We start from the raw sequence: 21,489 nt of genomic DNA, 5'->3' as shown, positions 1-21,489 counted from the left end.
AAAATATTGAGTTTTCTCGAAATTTTGCTTAATTGGGAGGTAAAATTGAAAAAAACTTTACATGCCATGACCCAATGGAATCTACTTCGAAAAATCCAATTGAAGAAATTCTATATTGTACAATTGTATAAAAAACAAACTATTTGGGAGGCAGAGAAAATCTGCCTTTTATCATAAGAGATAAGAGACTCACTCTCTCTCTCTCTATATATATATAATGTATGTATGTATGTATCGTTGAAATTTATTGAAAAACGAAAGACAAAGACCGGTGTATGAACAAGCAAGTGTATTAGTTTGACGCTTGGGAAAATGGAAAAGTTTTTTACGTTTCGGGCCTACGCTCTTGAACAGAAAGTAATGAGAAAATAAACATGGCGAATGATTAGAAAAGAGTTTGAAAGAACGAGAGATAATAATATAAAAAAAGAGGTTGAAAGAAAGTGAGGTAATAAAGTACTGCTGATCCCAAATGAAGGTGTGCGTACGTGTGTGGGTATGTAAGAATGGTATGTATGAATGTTTAAGTGTGTGTGCGTGTGAATAGGGGTTAGACTCTGACGTGTGTGAGTGTGTGCGTCTGCAACGTGTGTGTATAGTAGTTGATGGGTTCTTTTTCACGTGGTGTGTGTACATGTGAGCGTGTCTGTGACCAAAAAGTGTGCATGTGTATGGTATATATATGTATATATGTGGGCGAAAGATATCTTTGTCTATATATGTACTATGTGTTAATGCATGTTGCGTGTGTATGTATAAATAGCCTATGTTCAGGTATTACGTGTTTGTGTGGGTATGGGAGTATATATTATCTGTGTTCAGCTATTATATATCTATATACACACATATATATATATATATATATATTATATATATATATATATATATATATATATATATATAAAAGTTGAGTTGTGGGGTATCGCACGAGTGGAATTATATATGAAAGAAGGTTTGAAAATGCAATTTAAAAGATGTTTATTTACTTAACCGGATTCACTCTTGGTAAAAGATTGTCAAAAGTAACATTGAATATTATGGGTTCAAAAAAGTGTTTTACATAATTGTCACATTGTATATTATGAATTCAAAAATGTTTTTTTATACATAATTGTCACATTACATGTATAAATATAGTGTTTGGTAACAGATATGTTAAGGGCATAAAAAAGTTCAATAGTGTGATGAGAATATTTGGAAAAATTGGCAGAAGAGAATAAAACAAATATATTATTGGAAATTGGTTGCGTTAATTATTGGTTGTCGCAAATTGTCACATTACATGTATATATACAGTCTTTGGTAGAAAGGACATGTTAAAGACATAAGGAAATGTAATAGTTTGGTGAGAAAGTTTGTAATATTGACAGAGAAAATTAAAATGGATATTTTATACATCTCAGAATATTTTGAAATGAAGGCGAGAATTTGTTTTTACTGACCTGTTTGTTTTAGCAGAAAAGTTGAATTGAGAGAAAAAGATGTGTACCCAGTTTTGTGTATGGTTCCCCTTCAAGCATCAATGATTTTGGGGTTATCGGGAGGTGAGTATGCGGGTGTGAACAGATGTGTCCGTGTGCCTGCTGGTCAGACGGCGTCTGTTTGTCACACACATATATACACACACACACAACACATACACACACACACACATAGTATACAAACACACACCACATACACAGAACACACACACACACAGAACACACACATACACAACGCACCCACATATATAATATACACACACAACACACACACACACACACACACACACACACACAACACACGCATACATACATACATAATATAAATATCACACAAATATACCTAGCATATATATACATACCATACACATACACAGCATGTATATAATACACATACACAATATATGCATGCAATATACATACGCAATACATACATATTATATATATATATAGACAATGCATATACATATATACATATATACATATAAATAGTGTTTACATACACATACATAGATATACCACATATACACACAATATACATACACACAATGCATACACATACACGTACGCATACAATTAATATATATATACACACACACACATAACATACATACACAATGCATACATATATATACATGCAATGTATATACATGTATTCATGCATATATAGCACACCTACAGTATACATATATACAATGCACACATACTCACACATATATACACTTAATTGTACACATACATATACAATACACATACATACAATATACATATACACAATGCGCATGCAAATAATGCACATGTTTATACACACATATACATGCAAATATATATACACACACACACATATATATACACACACACACATATATATATATATATATATATATACATACATACATGCACATATATATATTTTTTCACACACATACACACACAAAATACAAACCTATAGCGTATACACTCAAATATATCTCTACCTACCGCACACACACACAAACAATGTACTCACATATACACACATACCATGCATATACACACACAACACACACACACATATATATATATATATAAAACAAATACACATGTAAATACATACACACGTACACAATGCTCACACACACACATACACACACACGCACACAGTGCACACACACACACATATATACACACGTGCACACACAACGCCCACACACACACATACACACACACGCACACAGTGCACACACACACACATATATACACACGCGCGCACACACACACACAACGCACACACACACACACACTACACTCACACACATACATAACCTACATATATATAATGCATGCGTGTGCGTGCCACGTATGTGTGCGGTCAATGCCCGCTATTGTGTCCTATGCGTGCCGATGCGCGCATGTGTCCGCCCGCACGATATGCTGTGAGTGTGCGCGTGTCCCTGTGTGCTTGCTCTGGATGTGTGTCCAGGGGGTATGTTAGAGTATGTTTAGTTGTGGTCTGTATTTTTGAATAAGATTACTTTCCCTATTTATTCGTGTTTGGTCTGTGGTGTTGTCCGAGCATTGGTATAGTGGGAAGACTAAGAATTTGGGGGACTTATTGTGTGCACAAAGGTCTAAGTGTCCACTTAGTGGTATCTGTCTTGTGGAGGGGTCCCTCAGTTGTTGTCGGTGAACTGTCATTTTTTCTCTGAGGGTAAGGCTCGTTTGCCCTATGTAGTCTTCGTGGCATCCTTCACACCTTATGACGTAGAGTAAATTTTTTGATGCGCACGTGAAATTATTTTTTATGATGAATGTGTGTCCCGAGTGGAACTTGTACGACGATCCCTCAATGAGGTGGATGCAGGTCCTGCAGTTGGGGCGACCACATTTTTTGATGGTGGGCGGTGGGTTTGTGTTGTGTAATTTTGCGTTGGTGAGGAGGTTTTTTAGGGATTTAGGTTGTCTCTTACTTTTTATTATTTTATGAGCTGCCAGTATTTTTTTCAGGCGTGGGTCTTGATTTAGTTGTGGAATGATTTAGTTGTGGAATGATTTAGTTGTGGAATGGGTTGTGTGTTGAGAGATAGGGGAGGCTATTTACTGTACTGTGGATGTGTTTGGGTTTTCGTAGGTCTTGAATGTTGATTGATTTGGCCCGTTCTATTCCGTTGTCTACTAGTGATGCCGGGTAATGTCTTTCGAGAAGAATTGCCCTTAGTTCCCGGAGTCTTCTATTTCGTGTTGTGTCATTTGAGACAATAGTGCAGATTCTTCTCGCTAGGTTGAAGGGGATATTTGTCTTTGTGTGTTTTGGGTGATTGGAGGTGAATAGAAGGTATTGTTTAGAGTCAGTGGGTTTGTAATGGATGTCAGTTTCAATGTTGACGCCTTTTTTAATGATTAGGATGTCAAGAAAAAGGAGTTGGTCCTGACTATATTCCATTGTGAATTGAATGTTGTTATTTACACTGTTGATAAGGTTTTTGAAGTCTATAAGTTGGTCGAGTGTGTGGGACCATAGGATGAGGCAATCATCTAAGTAGCGTTTCCAGTTCTCCAACAGGTATTTGTGGAAAGACTGGCCGTACTTATATTTGGATTTTTCATAGATATGTGATTCCAGGTAGGCCATCACCAGGTTTGCATAGGTTGGTGCAACTTTCGTACCCATTGCAGTTCCTGAGACCTGTCTGTAAGTGTTGTTGTGGAAATACATGAATTTGTTTTGCAGAATAAATTTGAGGCCCTCAATTATGAATTCTTTTTTAATTCTTTCCGGGATCTCATTGGGATATTTATCCAGCCAGAATTTAATGGCTTCCAGTCCATATTCATGTGAGATTGTGGTGTAAAGATTAATAACATCAAAAGAAACGATTAAAGTGTCTTTATCGGTATGTTTGGGGAGATGATTTAATAGGTCCAGGTCATCTCTTCCAATACTTGGAATGTGTTTCAGTATTGGCTTTAAGATGATATCTATAAAGTTGCTAAGTCTGTGTGTTTCACAACTTGGGCCTGCCACTATTGGTCTCGGTTTGAGATCAGTGGGATGTGGTATAGTGATGCAGGTTGAAGTGGACTTTTTGCAAGCTTCTGTGATAATTTGACTCTTGTGTATTTTTGAAGCCCATAGAGTGTGCTGGTTTTGCAATTAAATTTAGTAATGTAGTCGCATTCTTTTGCTGTCAAGTCATTCCGGTGTTGGTAAATGAGTGCCTTCAGTTTGGTCATTGTTTTGGATTGCTGGTAGTCGACTACTCTTTCATAGTATGTGGTATCCTCTAAAAGGAGAGATACAGAGTTTTTATATTGCTCAGTATTCATAACAACGACCGTACTACCCTTATCAGCTTCCTTTATTGTGATGTCATGATTGTCTCGTAGCGTATGGATGATTTCCCATTCTCTTTTACTGGTGTTGGGTTTGAGTTTAGGTTGTGGGAGTTCACCATAAGGGAAGTTTGAGATGTAATCGCAAAATTTGTCTAGGGTCTTGTTTTTGCCTTTTATGGGATTATAGTTGCTTTTGTTACGGACCATTGATTCGTCGTTATTATTAGTTTTCCTGTCAAAAAATTCCTCTGTGAGGCGTAATTTTCTGCAAAAGTGTGAGATGTCATCCTGTATTTCCCTCAGGTTAGGGTATTGCGGAGTTGGAGTGAATTTTAGTCCTCTTGAAAGGATTTTTATTTGTGGTGTCGACAGGTTTAGGTTAGAAAGATTCACTATTTTTGGTTTTTCGGGGTTGGTATCTACCATCTGGTGTCGTGGAAACTGATATATATGTGCATGTATGTATGTATGTATATATATATATATATATATATGTGTATATATATATGTGTGTGTGTGTGTGTATATATATTTGCATGTATATGTGTGTATAGACATGTGCATTATTTGCATGCGCATTGTGTATATGTATATTGTATGTATGTGTATTGTATATGTATGTGTACAATTAAGTGTATATATGTGTGTGTGCATTGTATATATGTATACTGTAGGTGTGCTATATATGCATGAATACATGTATATACATTGCATGTATATATATGTATGCATTGTGTATGTATGTTATGTGTGTGTGTGTATATATATATTAATTGTATGCGTACGTGTATGTGTATGCATTGTGTGTATGTATATTGTGTGTATATGTGGTATATCTATGTATGTGTATGTAAACACTATTTATATGTATATATGTATATATGTATATGCATTGTCTATATATATATATATGTATGTATGTATATATATGCTAGGTATATTTGTGTGATATTTATATTATGTATGTATGTATGTATGTATGTATGTATGTATGTATGTATGTATGTATGTATGTATGTATGTATGTATGTATGTATATATATATATATATATATATGTGTGTGTGTGTGTGTTGTGTGTGTGTGTGTATGTGTTGTGTGTGTATGTGTGTTATATATGTGTGTATATTATATATAAATACATGTTAAATTTCCGTGCTGTGTGTGTATATTATATATGTGGGTGCGTTGTGTATGTGTGTGTTCTGTGTGTGTGTGTTGTGTGTATGTGGTGTGTGTTTGTATACTATGTGTGTGTGTGTGTGTGTTGTGTGTGTGTGTATATATGTGTGTGACAAACAGACGCCGTCTGACCAGCAGGCACACGGACACATCTATTCACACCCGCATACTCACCTCCCGATAACCCCAAAATCATTGATGCTTGAAGGGGAACCATACACAAAACTGGGTACACATCTTTTTCTCTCAATTCAACTTTTCTGCTAAAACAAACAGGTCAGTAAAAACAAATTCTCGCCTTCATTTCAAAATATTCTGAGATGTATAAAATATCCATTTTAATTTTCTCTGTCAATATTACAAACTTTCTCACCAAACTATTACACTTCCTTATGTCTTTAACATGTCCTTTCTACCAAAGACTGTATATATATACATGTAATGTGACAATTTGCGACAACCAATAATTAACGCAACCAAATTTCCAATAATATATTTGTTTTATTCTTTTCTGCCAATTTTTCCAAATATTCTCATCAAACTATTGAACTTTTTTATGCCCTTAACATATCTCTGTTACCAAACACTATATTTATACATGTAATGTGACAATTATGTATAAAAAAACATTTTTGAATTCATAATATACAATGTGACAATTATGTAAAACACTTTTTTGAACCCATAATATTCAATGTTACTTTTGACAATCTTTTACCAAAGAGTGAAACCGGTTAAGTAAATAAACATCTTTTAAATTGCATTTTCAAACCTTCTTTCATATATATATATATATATATATATGAGTATAGTTAGTGTAAAGATATTCTATAGTTTGTTAATGTTTATTCTTAAAGCTGAATTATATCTTCACAGATAAATACATTTTTCTATCTATTTACTCTATTTTTTTACCTTACGTTTTTAACATGAAAAATGTATTATAGGCACCTGGTCCTACTGTTTTAAGTTTTAAATTTAGTTAATGGAGTTTCTCCTATCAGAACAATCATGATTTTATTTCTTTATGAAATATTGTTGAATTCTATTTGATTATTTATTGAACTATTATTGCTATTGTTGTTGACCTGAGGAGTGACTATACTTTTAAATTGAATTGTTTTTCGATTAAATTTCAATTTTATTTTAATTCGAATTTAAATTATAGCCATGAAACTACGTAGTCTTTTTACTTATTATATATTGTTTATTCATTTCCGTACATTTTGTATCTAGTTATATGTTTTAAAATATATTTTATTTTTTATTTATGATTTGCTTTATGTCTATCATTGTTTGAATTGCATAATAGTGTTTTTTCTCTAATTTATATATATTATATATTTATATTGTGAAATTTGATTTAATTGTAACTTGAATTTTTCCCTGTAAGCTTGGAGTTACACTCCCTAATATTATTATTATCATAATATATATATATATATATATATATATATATATATTAACCAACTTTAATCATGTGGACGTTCTGACACTTTGTCAGTTTCATCTTTCTGGAATTTATGTATTTGCAGTTATTATTCTTTTCTGTGTGGTATATACGGAAATTAAAATCCATCAGATTCTTGATAATATCAAGAGCATAAATGAAAAACGATTGTTTTCTAGTTAAGTGAAACTCAATTGCTAGTTGTTTCACATGATTTAGTTCGCCGTCAGAAAGCGCCATTCTGAGCTTTCTACATCCATTTTCAAAATACTGATATCCTTCTGAAGAATGAAATAAAAGGTAATTAAAGAAGTTGTTAATTAAAAACAATTTTGTGAAAATATGTAATGGATGACGCACAGATAGCTGAATGGACCACACAGAGACAGGAAAGGAGGGGGCGAGAGTGGGTAGGAAAAAACAAAGAAAGAAAGAAAGAAATAGCAAAAGATAACTGAATAACAAAGAAAACAGAAAATAAAACAGAAAGAAACAAAAAGAAAGAAGAAAGAATGAAAGAAACAAACAAAGAAATGGAAAGCGATAGGAAAAGGGGAAGGAGGGAAACAGAAAGAATAAGAAATTGAGAAATAAATAAATGATTAAAGGACGAAAATCTTAGTTTTTATGAAGGATTTTTGTTTTTCATTTACTAGTCCTTTATCTTTGGAACAGTAGTATTGCTAAATCCATTAGTCTTTTATATTTTGTTATCCTCATCATCAGAATGAAATTATGATAATCCTTTGAGTTGCAGCTTGTTGCCTGTTCCTCAGAAGAGAGGTACGTTATTTCATTTTCCAAAATAGAATGAAATAATATGTGCACGTTTTTCGGCAGGACGTTGCTAAAAATCATATGAATATTACTGTAACAAATAAAATCATCAACACCATACTTAAAACTTATAGAATCCAATTGTTCGGGGAAACTTGAGGGTTTATTTTATATGTAATGAATCTGTCTTGAATCTTGGTTTTCGCTTTGCTATTAGTGAAGATTCCATAATTACTCATCTCGTTTATTTTTAATCTTCTCACATTTATTTTTAATCTTTATATATACGTTTTGTTTCCTGACAGACGCGCAATTTAAGAGCGCACCTTTGACGCAGTCCTAGGGAGGTGCTACTCTAATCCATAAATATTACGTAAAATTTTTCACTTGGAATTATTGAATGAACCTATGTGGAAAGCAGAGTTGCTACAGAAATAATAGTGACTGGTCATTAAAAACGTGATACATACACACATGCATACATATATATACACATGAGTGTCTGTACAGATACATACATACATACATACATAAATAAATAAATACATGCATACATACATACATACATACATACATACATACATACATACATACATATATATATATATATATATATACTTTATTTAAAAGCAGCAGAAATATAACAAAAGCTGTTACTCAGAGTTTCACGTTCCCGTTCATCAGAGTGTTTTGTTAAAAGCTATATATATATATATATATATATATATATATATATATACATAGATAGATAGATAGATAGATAGATAGATAGATAGATAGATAGATAGATAGATAGATAGATAGATAGATATACGTATAAACAAAAACTTACATTTGTGTGATTTAAATGCTTGCGAGTGTCTCGTAGTGTCATAAACTGTCTGCCTCCGTCAATGCCTGATTTGTTACTTATTCCGATATCATGGAAATTTAACAATTCACGATTTGGAATTTTCTTTTCACTGTGAAGACAACAAAGCATGTTAAAAATAATTTTGTTAATACAAGAAATTTCTGCAATTTCAACAAATCACTGACGTCTATTGAGTTAAAAAACATTCTGTGCTGTATGAATATTCCCTCGTTTATGAAAAAGATTGGGTTTATTTACATTTGTGAAGAAAAAAAGATACTCTTCCCCCTACCCCTAACTAGCCCTAACCCTAAAACAGATTGAAATGCAATAGATCGATACTAGGGTCATAATTATGGGTGACAATTTCATATGACACCGCTAGAAAAAACTGCCGTTCAAACAGAAAAGATCTCTAAAAGAAATGGAGAAACTTTCAAAATACAAAGACCTAGAAATAGAGGTAACTCGAATGTGGAATCTAAAAACAGAAACGATTCCTATCATTGTAGGTGCATTCAGATAAATACATAACAAAGTCACCAGGACTTATAAATATATATAACATACAGAAAATGGCACTACTGGGCACTGCACACATCCTACACACAACACTCTCAATACAATTACCATAAGAGCATCACAACAAACCACAGCACATATCCAAGGCACATAGAGCTGCGCTCGATAGTGAAGTGAAAGCACAATATAAAAATAAAACTACTGAATAACAACAAAAACAACAACAACAACAACAACAACAACAAAAACAACAACAACAACAACAACAATAATAATAATGCTGATGATGATGCAGCTAGGACTACTGCTGCTACTGCTGTTATTACTACAGTAAACCAGTGCTTACAATGGGTCAAAGGAATGTACTTCACAGCCAAAGATATTTTTCATGCCAACATCAAAAGTCGAATCCCTACCAATCCTGTTGAAACAAAGAAAGACATATATATATATATACATGTGTTATGTGCATGTGTGTGTGAGAGAAAGTGAAAGAGAGAGACAGACGGACAGACAGATATATATATATCGCATTTCTAAATCTCTCAACGAGAGATATGCAGTAACAGCACGATAAAGTGATGGCTTGTTGTCAACATAATGTAGCAGTCCCAGGAAAGAGAGAAATGTTACTGTTATTTAGCTCCAAGAAATATCATTTCTAGCTGGCTATGCGACACAAACGTTCTGTGTCCTTATACTTTCGAACGGGGGAGATTAGCACCTCCACGGACTAGTTTCATTTGAAACGACTCCAACCAATTGTGAAACACGGACTAGTTTCAGGTTTATTGCTCTTTATCAGCGTAGAGTAGCTTAGATTATCTAGACGTCGCTTCTAACCTGTTTTCGAAAACTTATAGAATTCAAAGTGAAAAACATTCACTGGTCTACAGAAATATCATATTTCTAAATCTCTCAAGGAGAGATATGCAGTAACAATATACGCAGACATGCAGGAAGTAAATAGACACCTTTAATTTTCAAAATCTTTTACTTAATACGCAAAGCGAACAATTGAAATGTAATCGATAGGTAGGTTTACATAATTTAGTATTTAGCTGATATTCACTTTGCAGTTTTTAATTCAGAAACTCTTTTTGGCATTGAACTGATGAGCTTTGTGATTGTCTCTTGTGAAATTTCTGCCCACTTTTCACACAACGATCGAAACAATTCATCTTTAGATTTAGGTTTCTGTTGAGTTTTTCATATAGCTCTATCTAGTATGGTCCAAAGATTTTCAATTGGGTTCGTGTCAGAAGATTGGCTCGGCCAAGGAAGCTTTTTGATCCCATTTTCAGTCATGCTTTTCGCTGTGTGGCATGGAGCTCCACTTTCCATGAATAAAAACTAATTTTTCGTTGTTATCGTGTGAATACATCGGAAATAGTCCTTGCTTAAGTATTTCGATGTATTTTTCACAGTTTATGGATCCAACACATTTAATCAGCTCAGAACAACCATTGCTGGTGACAGCTCCCCATACCATTACAGAGATACCGCCATGTTTCACAATTAGTTGAAGTCGTTTCAAATGAAATTCTTGATTGGGAAGCCTCCAAACCCCAAAACGTCCACTGTCTGAAAATAATGCAAATCTGGATTCATCTGAGAAAATCACTCGATCCCAAAATGAACTGAATTTTTCTGACATCTTCTTAGCCCATTTCTTTCTTTTCATGATATTAATCAGTTGAAGGAGAGGTTTTCTTCTAGCTGCTCGTCCATAATACCCAAGATTATGCAGATATGTAACACACGTTCTTGGACTAACTTCTAGCTGTTTTGCAATGTCAGAAGCCTTCGAACAGAGTTCGTTTTCCACAATTCTCTTCAAACAGCGAAGTTTCCTTTCCGAGGGCCCAGGTCGGCCGGGACGAGAATCTGTTGATTCTTTTCTTTGGCTTTTGAATTGCACTATAACTCTATTAACATTAGCAAAAAGAATTTGAAAATTTTTGGCAATTTTTCGCTGGCTAAAACCAGCCCCAGATTGCCCAACAATGCAACTTCTTCGAAAATCTGACAGATCTGCTGAATTTTGTGCGTGGCATGATTACTCTTCACAAACGTTTAATATAATGGCACTGGAATGAAAAAGAATAATAACATTGTAAATTCTACACCACTGAAAACATATTAAGATGCTTAGAACAGAAATGTTGGAAATTAAAGTTGTCTATTTACTTCCTGCATGTCTCTGTGTGTGTATGTATGTGTGTATATGTGTATATATATATATATATTATATATATATATATATATATATATATATATATATATGTATATATATATATATGTATATATATATATATATATATATATATATATTATATATATATATATATATATATTATATATATATATATATATATATATATATATATTATATATATATATATATATATATATATATCAGTATATATGCTTGCACAAACTCACACACATTTATAATCATTTATAATCATTTATAGGAGAGAAAAATTATAGAGAATATGAAAAATTGAAGAGCACTCCGATTTTTGCTGAAAATTTCGGAGCGTCTTTCTATTTACCCAAATGAGTATACCAAGCAAGGCTTCGTGGGATACCATTTGACATCCAAACAAACATTCCATCCTCCGTCACCAATGGAACCAACACGCACTATCTTGTTACACTTCACCTGAACATTGTTCAGAAATCTGCAATAATATTCAACAAATGAATTATTGATTTTTCTTTTACATGGACACAAGGATATGATTATAAAAGGCTGACAAGAGAAATGAAGTGAAACAACTACAACTGGGAATGAAAGGGTACATTATTTGTTTCACTCTATGAGAGGTTGTTGCTTCTACTCTACAGCATCAAACAGACTGACAGAGAACCACAGAGGAAAGTATCTGTAACATTTCATCGTAGACCATAGAATTTGTTTTGGCCACCAAGATCAATTTTGTTTCCTATTTTTTTAAAAGTTGATAAAATACAGTACCATTTCTCTCCCACAGACTGGAAGAATTTCAAAGTGTTAGATGAGGTGCTTTGCGAGATTTATTAATGCTCTTTGCATTCTGAGTTCCACCATCATCTGGTCCTGAGATTCCTTAAATGGAGTTTACTCTTACAAGCATTCTTCCCAAGTTTCCAATTTAAGAAAATTTACCGTCATTCTTGCTAGCTTAGGTTGGAAGGTTTGACAAGTTCCAACTGATTCAAAGACTGTATCGTGCTCCAATGTCTGCCTTGGCAAGGTTTGTACAGTTGCATGCCCATCCAATGCCAAAGAACAAAAAAAAGCAAGGTAAAAACAAAAAAGAGTTTACTTTGTAAAGCTGAGTCGTAGAGATTGTTTTAAATTCAGGTTTCTTTCACGAATATTGAACGAAGTAGGCAACGTGAAACAGCTCCATTTAAGATTGTAATTAGTGTGTCTTGAACTTTATTTTATCTTCATGGAACTCAGCATAATTAAAGTTGAAAAGTTTCAAATACACAAACTCGCATCTAGCTTTTGAAATATTAATTTATGTTACTAATTCGTATGAATATTGGGTAGTTCTGCATGGACTGAGTTTGGAACCCAGTTTAACACCACCACCTTCTTCTTGGTTTTCTTTAGCGGAGATCGGTGTGTGGTACATTTTTAGTCCAGATGTACCAGATTTTTCTTGTACCAGGTTAGTCCTAATCAAACGGATCTACCAAAGGCATTCAGGATACGAATGTCTTGTCCTTTTTCCTTTCTTATGGGTTTCAGTGAAGGTCTGTAGCCCTGTGATAGCAAATTATATTCACAGTTGTAAGATCATGGTTTTGATTTACACACTTGGTGGTGCATTGTGTTCTTTCGCAAAACACTTCATTCTCGTTCTTCCAGTTCACTCGGTTATAAATAATCTCCAGTAATATGTGGGAAATTAAACCTGCAATAGACTGACATCTCATTCGGAGGTGGAGTTGTAATTTATATACACAATTGAAACCACCTTAAGTTCTGGCTTATCACTCATGACTAGAACTGGCTTAAGTAACAGAAAATTTCAGACAAGATTATCCAATGCATTTTTGCCTTTGATGAGACGAAGGTGTTTTAGAGGGAAAATTTGGCTGCTATATTCAGCAGGTCAAATGATCGGTTGTCAGAAGTGTTTACGCTATTGAGAAGTCCCAGTCAACTCTTTAGATCTATGGACTGGAGGTAACCAATAAATAGCTAAAGCGTGAAAACAATAAGACCAAACATCCAAGACACCTCGTTTTGTATAGTAGCGAAATATACATTATCATCTGCTAGGTTTCACTTGCTTTGATACGAAAGCTCCAATATAATGACTTGATAAATGAAACAGAAAAATTATTCTTCTACACACAATTTCTTAACGTGAGAACCCCAAACTTCATGTCTTAAATTTAAGAAAACCATACCCTCAGTCATCATTTTCGGTTTAATGTCCACTATTTTATGCTCCCGTGGGTCAGGCTATTGACTGAGGTTGATATTATTTGGCTGGATGCCTTTACTTCCGCCAACCTTTACCTGTATCCAAATAAGATAGTATTACCCATCACATGGCATGTTTACAAAGGAGATTAGAAATTAAGGACATTGTATGCACGATGGTGGAATTAGTTTACATCTATTGCAAGATGTCAAAGCAAGAAGACAGTGACACACACATATATTCCAATTTCCATCTATCAAATCCATGTTGTAATAATTTGGTTGCCCTACAGCTGTAGTAGAAGACACTGGCTCATATTCCACATAATAGAACTGAACCCAGAACATGTGGCTGGGAAGCAAAAAATTCTTACCACATAGCCACACCTTAAGATGCCATGGGAAAAATGACAATTAAATACTGGGTTGATACACAGAAAAATTTTCTCGGGTATAGAGTGCATAAGTTAAAAGTAGGAAAAGCCAACGACGTCTCAGAAGAGGAAAACGTCAACGAGAAATTTGAAGTATAAATTTTAGAAAATGTATTAAAACTTTACCAGCAGAAAAATAAAAGGCAGCCTTAGAAATTAACAGCTACAAATTATTTAAATTATTGTAAGAAAAACAAATAGATGAGAGAACAGTTTTATGTTCATGTTAAAACACATGGAAATCATCTAACATAGAAAGATTTTTTATATTATAGTTAACACACAACAGCGTGTAATAGATAAAGGAATGGAAGAATATTACCCATGGTACATATCTTCAAGTTCTATTTCTGTTTTTGTTTTCAACTCTTCTAGGGATGGTATAACCTAAACAAAGTATGAAAGATAAACATTAATAAAAGAATGTTTAAAGTCTTCTCAGTATACAGTAGTTGGAAGTAGGAACAAAAACAAAAAAATCATAATTATATAACTGTGTGTGTGTTTGTGCGTATGAGTGAGTGTCTGTATATACAGGGTGGGGAAGCAAAATTTACAATATTTTGAAGCAGGGATTGAAAGACAGTGTATGACGAATTAGTATATTGAAAGTCATGAGAATTTATTTGCCACAAGAAAATTTACATAATAGAAAATGTTTTTTATTCTATGGGTCCTCCTTCTTTCTCAATAACTGCCTTCACACGCTTCCTGAAATTTGCACAGGTGTTCCTCAAATATTCGGAAGACAACTTCTCCCATTCTTCTCCCATTTTGAAGCAGGGATTGAAAGACAGTGTATGACCAATTAGATTATTGAAAGTCATGTGGATTTATTTGCCACAAGAAAATTTACGTAATAGAAAATATTTTTATTCTGTGTCCTGCTTCTTTCTCAATAACTGCCTTCACACGCTTCCTGAAATTTGCACAGGCGTTCCTCAAATATTCGGAAGACAACTTCTCCCATTCTTCTTTAATAGTATCTTTAAGGGAGTCGACATTGCTGTGTGATGTTCTATTGGTAGTATGTTCTAAAATGCCACAAATAACATAATCCAGAGGACTTAGATCTGGGCTAGAAGGCGGCCTTAAATATGATTCCAAAAAGTTGGATTTGCAGAAATCTTGTATTTTTCTAGCTGTGTGGGCTGGAGCATCATCCTGTGTCCATACATAATTACCATCTGGGTGGTTTGCTTTAAGCCATGGCAATACCTGGTATCTCAGAGTCTTGTAGTAAGTATTAACATTGATCTTTTCATCAGCTTTGTAGAATTTTATAGGCATTTTCTTTCCATCGGAAACCACAACACCAAAAGTCATAACTTGAGCAGTATGTTTTGTTTTGAATGCCCCCTTAACCTCAGCTGTTGATTTTGCGATAAATCTGTCATTTCTGCAGTTCAGAACAGCATCGACAGTGAAGATCTTTCTATCTTAAAAGATCGTTACAATGGAAGACTTTTTCTTGAACCATGTAATAATTTTCTTGCACCTTTCCAATCTCTTTTCCTTCATAGCTGTTGTCAACAAGTGTTTTGGTGTTCTTGTGTAAGATTTTAACCTCAAATCATATTTTACAGCATTTCTAATGGTCTTGTTGTCTACCGCAAGTTCAATTGCCATTTTTCTCATGGATTTGGTTGAAGCCTTTAGGATTTTGGATTTGAGAGCTTTCATAAAAGCTTTGGTAACCGCAATCCTCTGCAGGTTGCTTTCTTCCCTCTTTTCATATTAAGTACTGAGCATTTGGTAATCCCAAATTCCATACCGATGTCCCTACCACACTTCTGGTCTGTTTAGTTTAAGGAATCTATATGTTTTTCAGATTTCCCAAACAATTTCAGGTCACCGCTAAACAGAAGATGGTTCAATGATGGGCCTTTCTTCGCACATTAGTAACCCATCATAACTTCCCTATGTGTCATTGTTATGGGTATTAGTGTAATTACAAAATGTAACGGTGAAAGCAAGTCACCTTGGAAGATTCCCCTTTTAATATTAACTCCTCCGGGGAACACATTAGTTGAGTACAATTTGGTTTACCACTCTTTCATGCTATGCATCAGAAAATTTGTGATGTTGTCAGCAACACCAACCATCTGCAGGCATTCAACGATCCAAGAATGAGGCACTATATCACATGCCTTCTTAATGTCAATCCAAGACAGCAGCAGCAGCAGCAGCAACAACAACAACAATAATAATAATAATAACAATAATAATAATAATAATGATAATGATAGTGAGAGTGAAGATGATGATAATGATAATAATAATAATAATAATAATAATAATAATAATAATAATAATAATAATAATGATGATAATAATAATAATGATAATGATGATGATGATGATGATGATGATGATGATGATTTCTTCACCAAACACAAGGTTTTACATTAAGAAAAACATTATGGACCAGTACAGGACAAAGCAAAGAATGTGTGTGTATTCGTGTATGAGTGTTTTGTTGTGAGGGTTTTGCCTGTGAACAAGACTAACAAGAATTTTTTCAAAAGTTTAGCAATGTGTAATCCTCAATAGGGAGGAGACGTCCGGGGGCTACTCATGGAAAAACCCCATAAAAACGATGGTGTACTGACTTATGGAGCAGGAGTCTTTTTTCTTTCCTTTTTCCCAACTACGGGCGTATGCTCAGAGCAGGCCCGTTCATTCGCACCATTCTCTTCACTTTGAACCACCTTCCAGCAAACTGACCAAAAGACAATGCTTCCCTTTTTACCTTTATTTTCCTTTTCAAGTGAAACTTGATGAAGTTGATCAGGGATTGGCAAAAGAGAAAAGTGTTTGTCTTCATCCTCTTCAATTTCGTTCACCATACAACCACTTACACCATGCCCACAAGCCATATAAACGCAGCCTTTCCTTCCCGCTTAAGTGAAGACGGTGGGGCGATTTTCACGATGGATTTAGTTGACAGCCAGTTCCTTCCTACAAGCGACAGCAGCTGTTCGACATAAGCCCACAGGTCAGTAATGCTCGGCACTGGACGAGTGCATGCCGGACCGTCTCGTCGTCCTGCACACATCTCGGACGTGCGTAGCTGACAGCATTTCCATACTAGTAAAGTTTATCTCGAACAGGCAAATCTCCCCGGTAGCACTGCGAGGCCAGACATTTTTGGAAATTATCCATTGGTCCTGGGCCGAAATTTCTCTGGAAAAGAGCGGCTTGCTGATTTTCTTCAACACTCAAGGTCTCCGCAAGAACGTTGTAGCCCTTTTCCTTCACTAATTCTTTATAAAAAGCTAAAGTCGACATTCTGTATATCGCAGTGTCCGAGTAGTTGAGCACTCTAATTTACCCAGAGCTGCAGCTCCGTTAACGAAACTAGCTGCGGAAATACGTGTCTGGTGAACGGCGACCACACAATCAAGAAAGCAATAGAGATAGCGTAGCCTCAGTGCACATCTGCGCATCATCAATCGAGGCATGCCCAGGCCACCATGCAGCGGGTGTTGACAGCAGATACACCGTCTGACCATCGGGACACGTCCCTTCCACAAAAAGCAGAAGAATATACGATCCAGCATAATCAAATGGTGACAAGGAAAATGCAACGGTCAAGTGATTGTGACCGACCAGTCAGGGATAGTTTTCTCTCGGCCTATTTCTGAGTGAGAGTAGTCACCTTGCTCGTTACCTTGTGCTAATTTTTGTTCATCTAGAGGTCCAGCAATTTAACCGGTCCATCTGTCCAGCGCCCTACGATGAAGTTGGACGACATTGACTTGCTTCTATAGGTGCCAAGCCGCAAGCCCACTGATTTTTTCTGGCTAATCGTCACTCCCGAAACTGCCTCGTAGTTTCTGAGAGCGATGCTGATCATTTCTATGTGTTTATGTTCTGACACCACTAAATATTGTTTGTACTAACCGTATATTTAGTATCTACAGAGTTGAATATATGATCTTTCAAATGTTCATCTTCAATACTCTGTTTTTTACCAATCACATTTATATTATTCTTATTCTTGCTTTTTTTTTTTTAGCTTAGTTCTTTGTCTCCTGTTGGATAAATCAGCTTGATGAATCTGTCTGACGATTCTTTCCTGCGACATTCTAATCACAAGTACATAGAACTGCGGTTGTGGACTCTGAGAGCAGAGAAGTAGAGATAGAGCCTGATCTACGAGCCATGCACGTTCTCAAGTAATATTATTACTTAGACCTTTCGGAAGAATCCCATTTCAGCCTCTTGCATTGCCGATCGGATTCTTTCAGTCATTACCCAACATTCATTACCATTGATGATTGTAGGCAAGGAAACCGAATTAATGATGATAGTGAATTAGGCAAAATTCCCTCGATTTCTGAAACATTATTTTTGAAGAATTATTTGATTGGTTGTAATGCGTCCATAAATAAAGCTACACTCTTCTTCAACAAGCATGATCACCAATATTTCTCTAAATCTCTTTTCCAGACACCTAGCCTATAGTTTATCATCGACTTCTTAATATTAACATCACTTACACACAAACGATTGAAAATGAAAATAAAAATAAATACAGCGCACACACAGAAACAGGCACAATCACAAGCGCAGGGACACACGCACAGAAACCTACTTGCAAATATACACCCAACCACACACTCACATGTGCACGGGCACACGTGCACACAAGCTCATATGCTCACAAACAACAATGATTCCCTACCCTACCCAGACGCACTGTCGCCATCTATTTCCTGTCCAACCACGCGGTCAAAGAAATTCTTTTCACCTACCACTGGCATTACTGCACTTCTTGCAATTTTCTGTACACCAGCCTGAGGAGACACAAAAACACAAACACATAAATATATACATATATATATATATACGATATTAAAGATTGAAAAGAATTGGGTACTTAAATTATAGATATCAGGTTGGGTCGAATTAATTTGTAAACAGCCCCTTAAGTCGAATAAATATCATGGGTACAGAAGTACATCCAGAAATATTCAGGTTATATATATAGAGAATTTAAACCTCATGAGTATTTTAATAGCATAATGGCCAAACCAAAGCTCTACATTATATTGGTCGTACAGTATTTGGTATACTCCAGACGGGTCGGAATTCCAATGAGGTGCATTATGAACAAAAAATTAACAAAACGATGGATACGCGCCACTTCATTACAGCTGTTTCCTGCGGATATCTTTAATGGATTAATTAGTACATTGTATCATAACAAAAAGAAACGCTTTCATTAGGTGATGCATAACATTTCAAACAATATATGAACAACATTTCACCACAGTGGGCCAGCCGAAGCTGATTCCAGCTGAGGCTAGCTTTGAATGAGAGAACATAGCAAAGCTAGAAAGACATTAAATGGTTAGCTAGTGCGTAAGGCGTTCAAAAGATTTATAGCTTACAGGGCAGTTAGTGAACATGTTGGGGATAGGAAAGAGAAAAGAGGCAGGTAGGCAGTCTGGTTCATTTTCACAACCCGTAAGATAATGATTGAATTAACTACATATGTAACTCCCTGCAGTTCATTATGTTAAATTTTATTTCATGCCAGATTTATGACACTAGGATCTGAGATGGGGATTAAATTAAAATAAATGATATATATGGCAATTAAGCACTTGAGACTGCAACAAAAGCATTAGCACACTGGGTAACATTCTTTCCAGTACTTCTCCCGCTTTTACGTTCTGAATTCAAATTCCACTGAGGTCTACTTCGCATTTCATCTCTTCGGCTGAGGATATCAGTGTCAAATGCGTACAGGGGTCGATGTAATTTCAGGCCTTTTGCCTATAGTAGTAATTATTATTATAAATATTGTTGTTGTTGTTGTTGTTGTTATTATTATTATTCAGTAGTTTTATTTTTATAGCGTGCTTTGACTTCACTACCGAGCGCAGCTCTGTGTGCCTTGGGTATGTGCTGTGATTTGTTGTGATGCTCTGATGGTTATTGTATGGAAAGTGTTCTGCGTAGGATGTGTGCAGTGCCTAGTAGTGCAATTTTCTGTATGTTATATGTGTTTGTAAGTCCTGGTGTTTTTGTTATGTATTTGTCTGAATATTTTTTTATCATGCCTAATGCACCTACTATGATAGGAATTGTTTCTGTTTTCAGATTCCACATTCTAGTTACCTCTATTTCCAGGTCTGTGTATTTTGAGAGTTTCTCCATTTCTTTTAGAGGCACATCGTCATCTGCCGGTATTGATACATCAATTAGAAAGCATTTTTTTTCTTCATGATCTCTGACAACTATATCTGGTCTGTTGGCCTTAATTTCTCTATCTGTGTGTATCGGCATATCCCAGAGTATGGTTGCTTTCTCGTTTTCTGTGACCTTTTCTGGTGTGTGCCTATACCATCTTTTTTCTGTTGTCATTCCATAATGTTGGCATAGCTTCCAATGTATGTAGGTTCCAACTCTGTCATGTCTGTGAATATATTCCTTCTTAGCCAGGACTGGGCAGCTAGAGATAATATGATTTATTGTTTCTTGTCCATCTCCACATATTCTGCAGTTACTTTTCCTTACATGTTTTTGGTAATTTCTGGTGGGGAGGCTTTGGTCTTGTGTTGCAATTAAAAATCCCTCTGTCACTGCTTTGAGTCCTGAGCTTCTCAACCATTGCTGGGATTTTTCTTTGTCTATTTCTTTTGCGTTTAGTTTAGTCCAGTATTTACCATGAAGGGGCTTTTCTTGCCATCGTTTTATCATGGTTCGTTGGTGTTCTATTTTTAGTTTGGATTTCATTTGTGTTATAGCTTTTGTTGTTTCTTCATCATCTTCTTCTTCTTCTTCGTGTTTATTAGGTGGTATGATTTCTTGTTTGTATTTGTCAGCTTCCTTAAATACTGAGAACAGTTTTTTGTTTTGCTCGTGTTTTGCTGCTATCTGGATCAGTTTTCCTTCCTTCTGAAGTAGGTATTTTTGCAGTCCTATGGTGGTTATTTTATAGTAGTTTTCCAGCTGTATAAGGCCTCTACCACCTTCTATACGTTGTATATATAGTCTTTCTATGTCAGATTTTGGGTGATGCATCCTAGA

At 35.0% G+C, this 21,489-nt stretch overlaps 1 protein-coding gene across 2 annotated transcripts in view; it reads right to left on the bottom strand.

The window, feature by feature from the left end:
- Positions 1-7,453: 7,453 nt before the first annotated feature.
- The window catches only part of LOC115229569, a 30,163-nt gene continuing 16,127 nt past the window's right edge, over positions 7,454-21,489 (bottom strand). For both annotated transcript variants that reach the window (XM_036499249.1, XM_036499250.1), the window contains 6 exons: positions 19,206-19,247; positions 14,768-14,832; positions 12,138-12,266; positions 9,926-10,000; positions 9,037-9,166; positions 7,454-7,708 (listed from right to left, as the gene is read on the bottom strand). In XM_036499249.1, coding sequence (XP_036355142.1) covers positions 7,643-7,708; positions 9,037-9,166; positions 9,926-10,000; positions 12,138-12,266; positions 14,768-14,832; positions 19,206-19,247 — 507 coding nt within the window. In that variant the 3' untranslated portion in view covers positions 7,454-7,642. The remainder of the gene's footprint in view (positions 7,709-9,036; positions 9,167-9,925; positions 10,001-12,137; positions 12,267-14,767; positions 14,833-19,205; positions 19,248-21,489) is intronic.

This window comes from Octopus sinensis, unplaced genomic scaffold (assembly GCF_006345805.1).
Source record: "Octopus sinensis unplaced genomic scaffold, ASM634580v1 Contig13084, whole genome shotgun sequence".
In the NCBI taxonomy this organism is placed as follows: Eukaryota; Metazoa; Mollusca; class Cephalopoda; order Octopoda; family Octopodidae; genus Octopus; species Octopus sinensis.
This window is presented reverse-complemented; position numbering and strand designations above follow the sequence as displayed.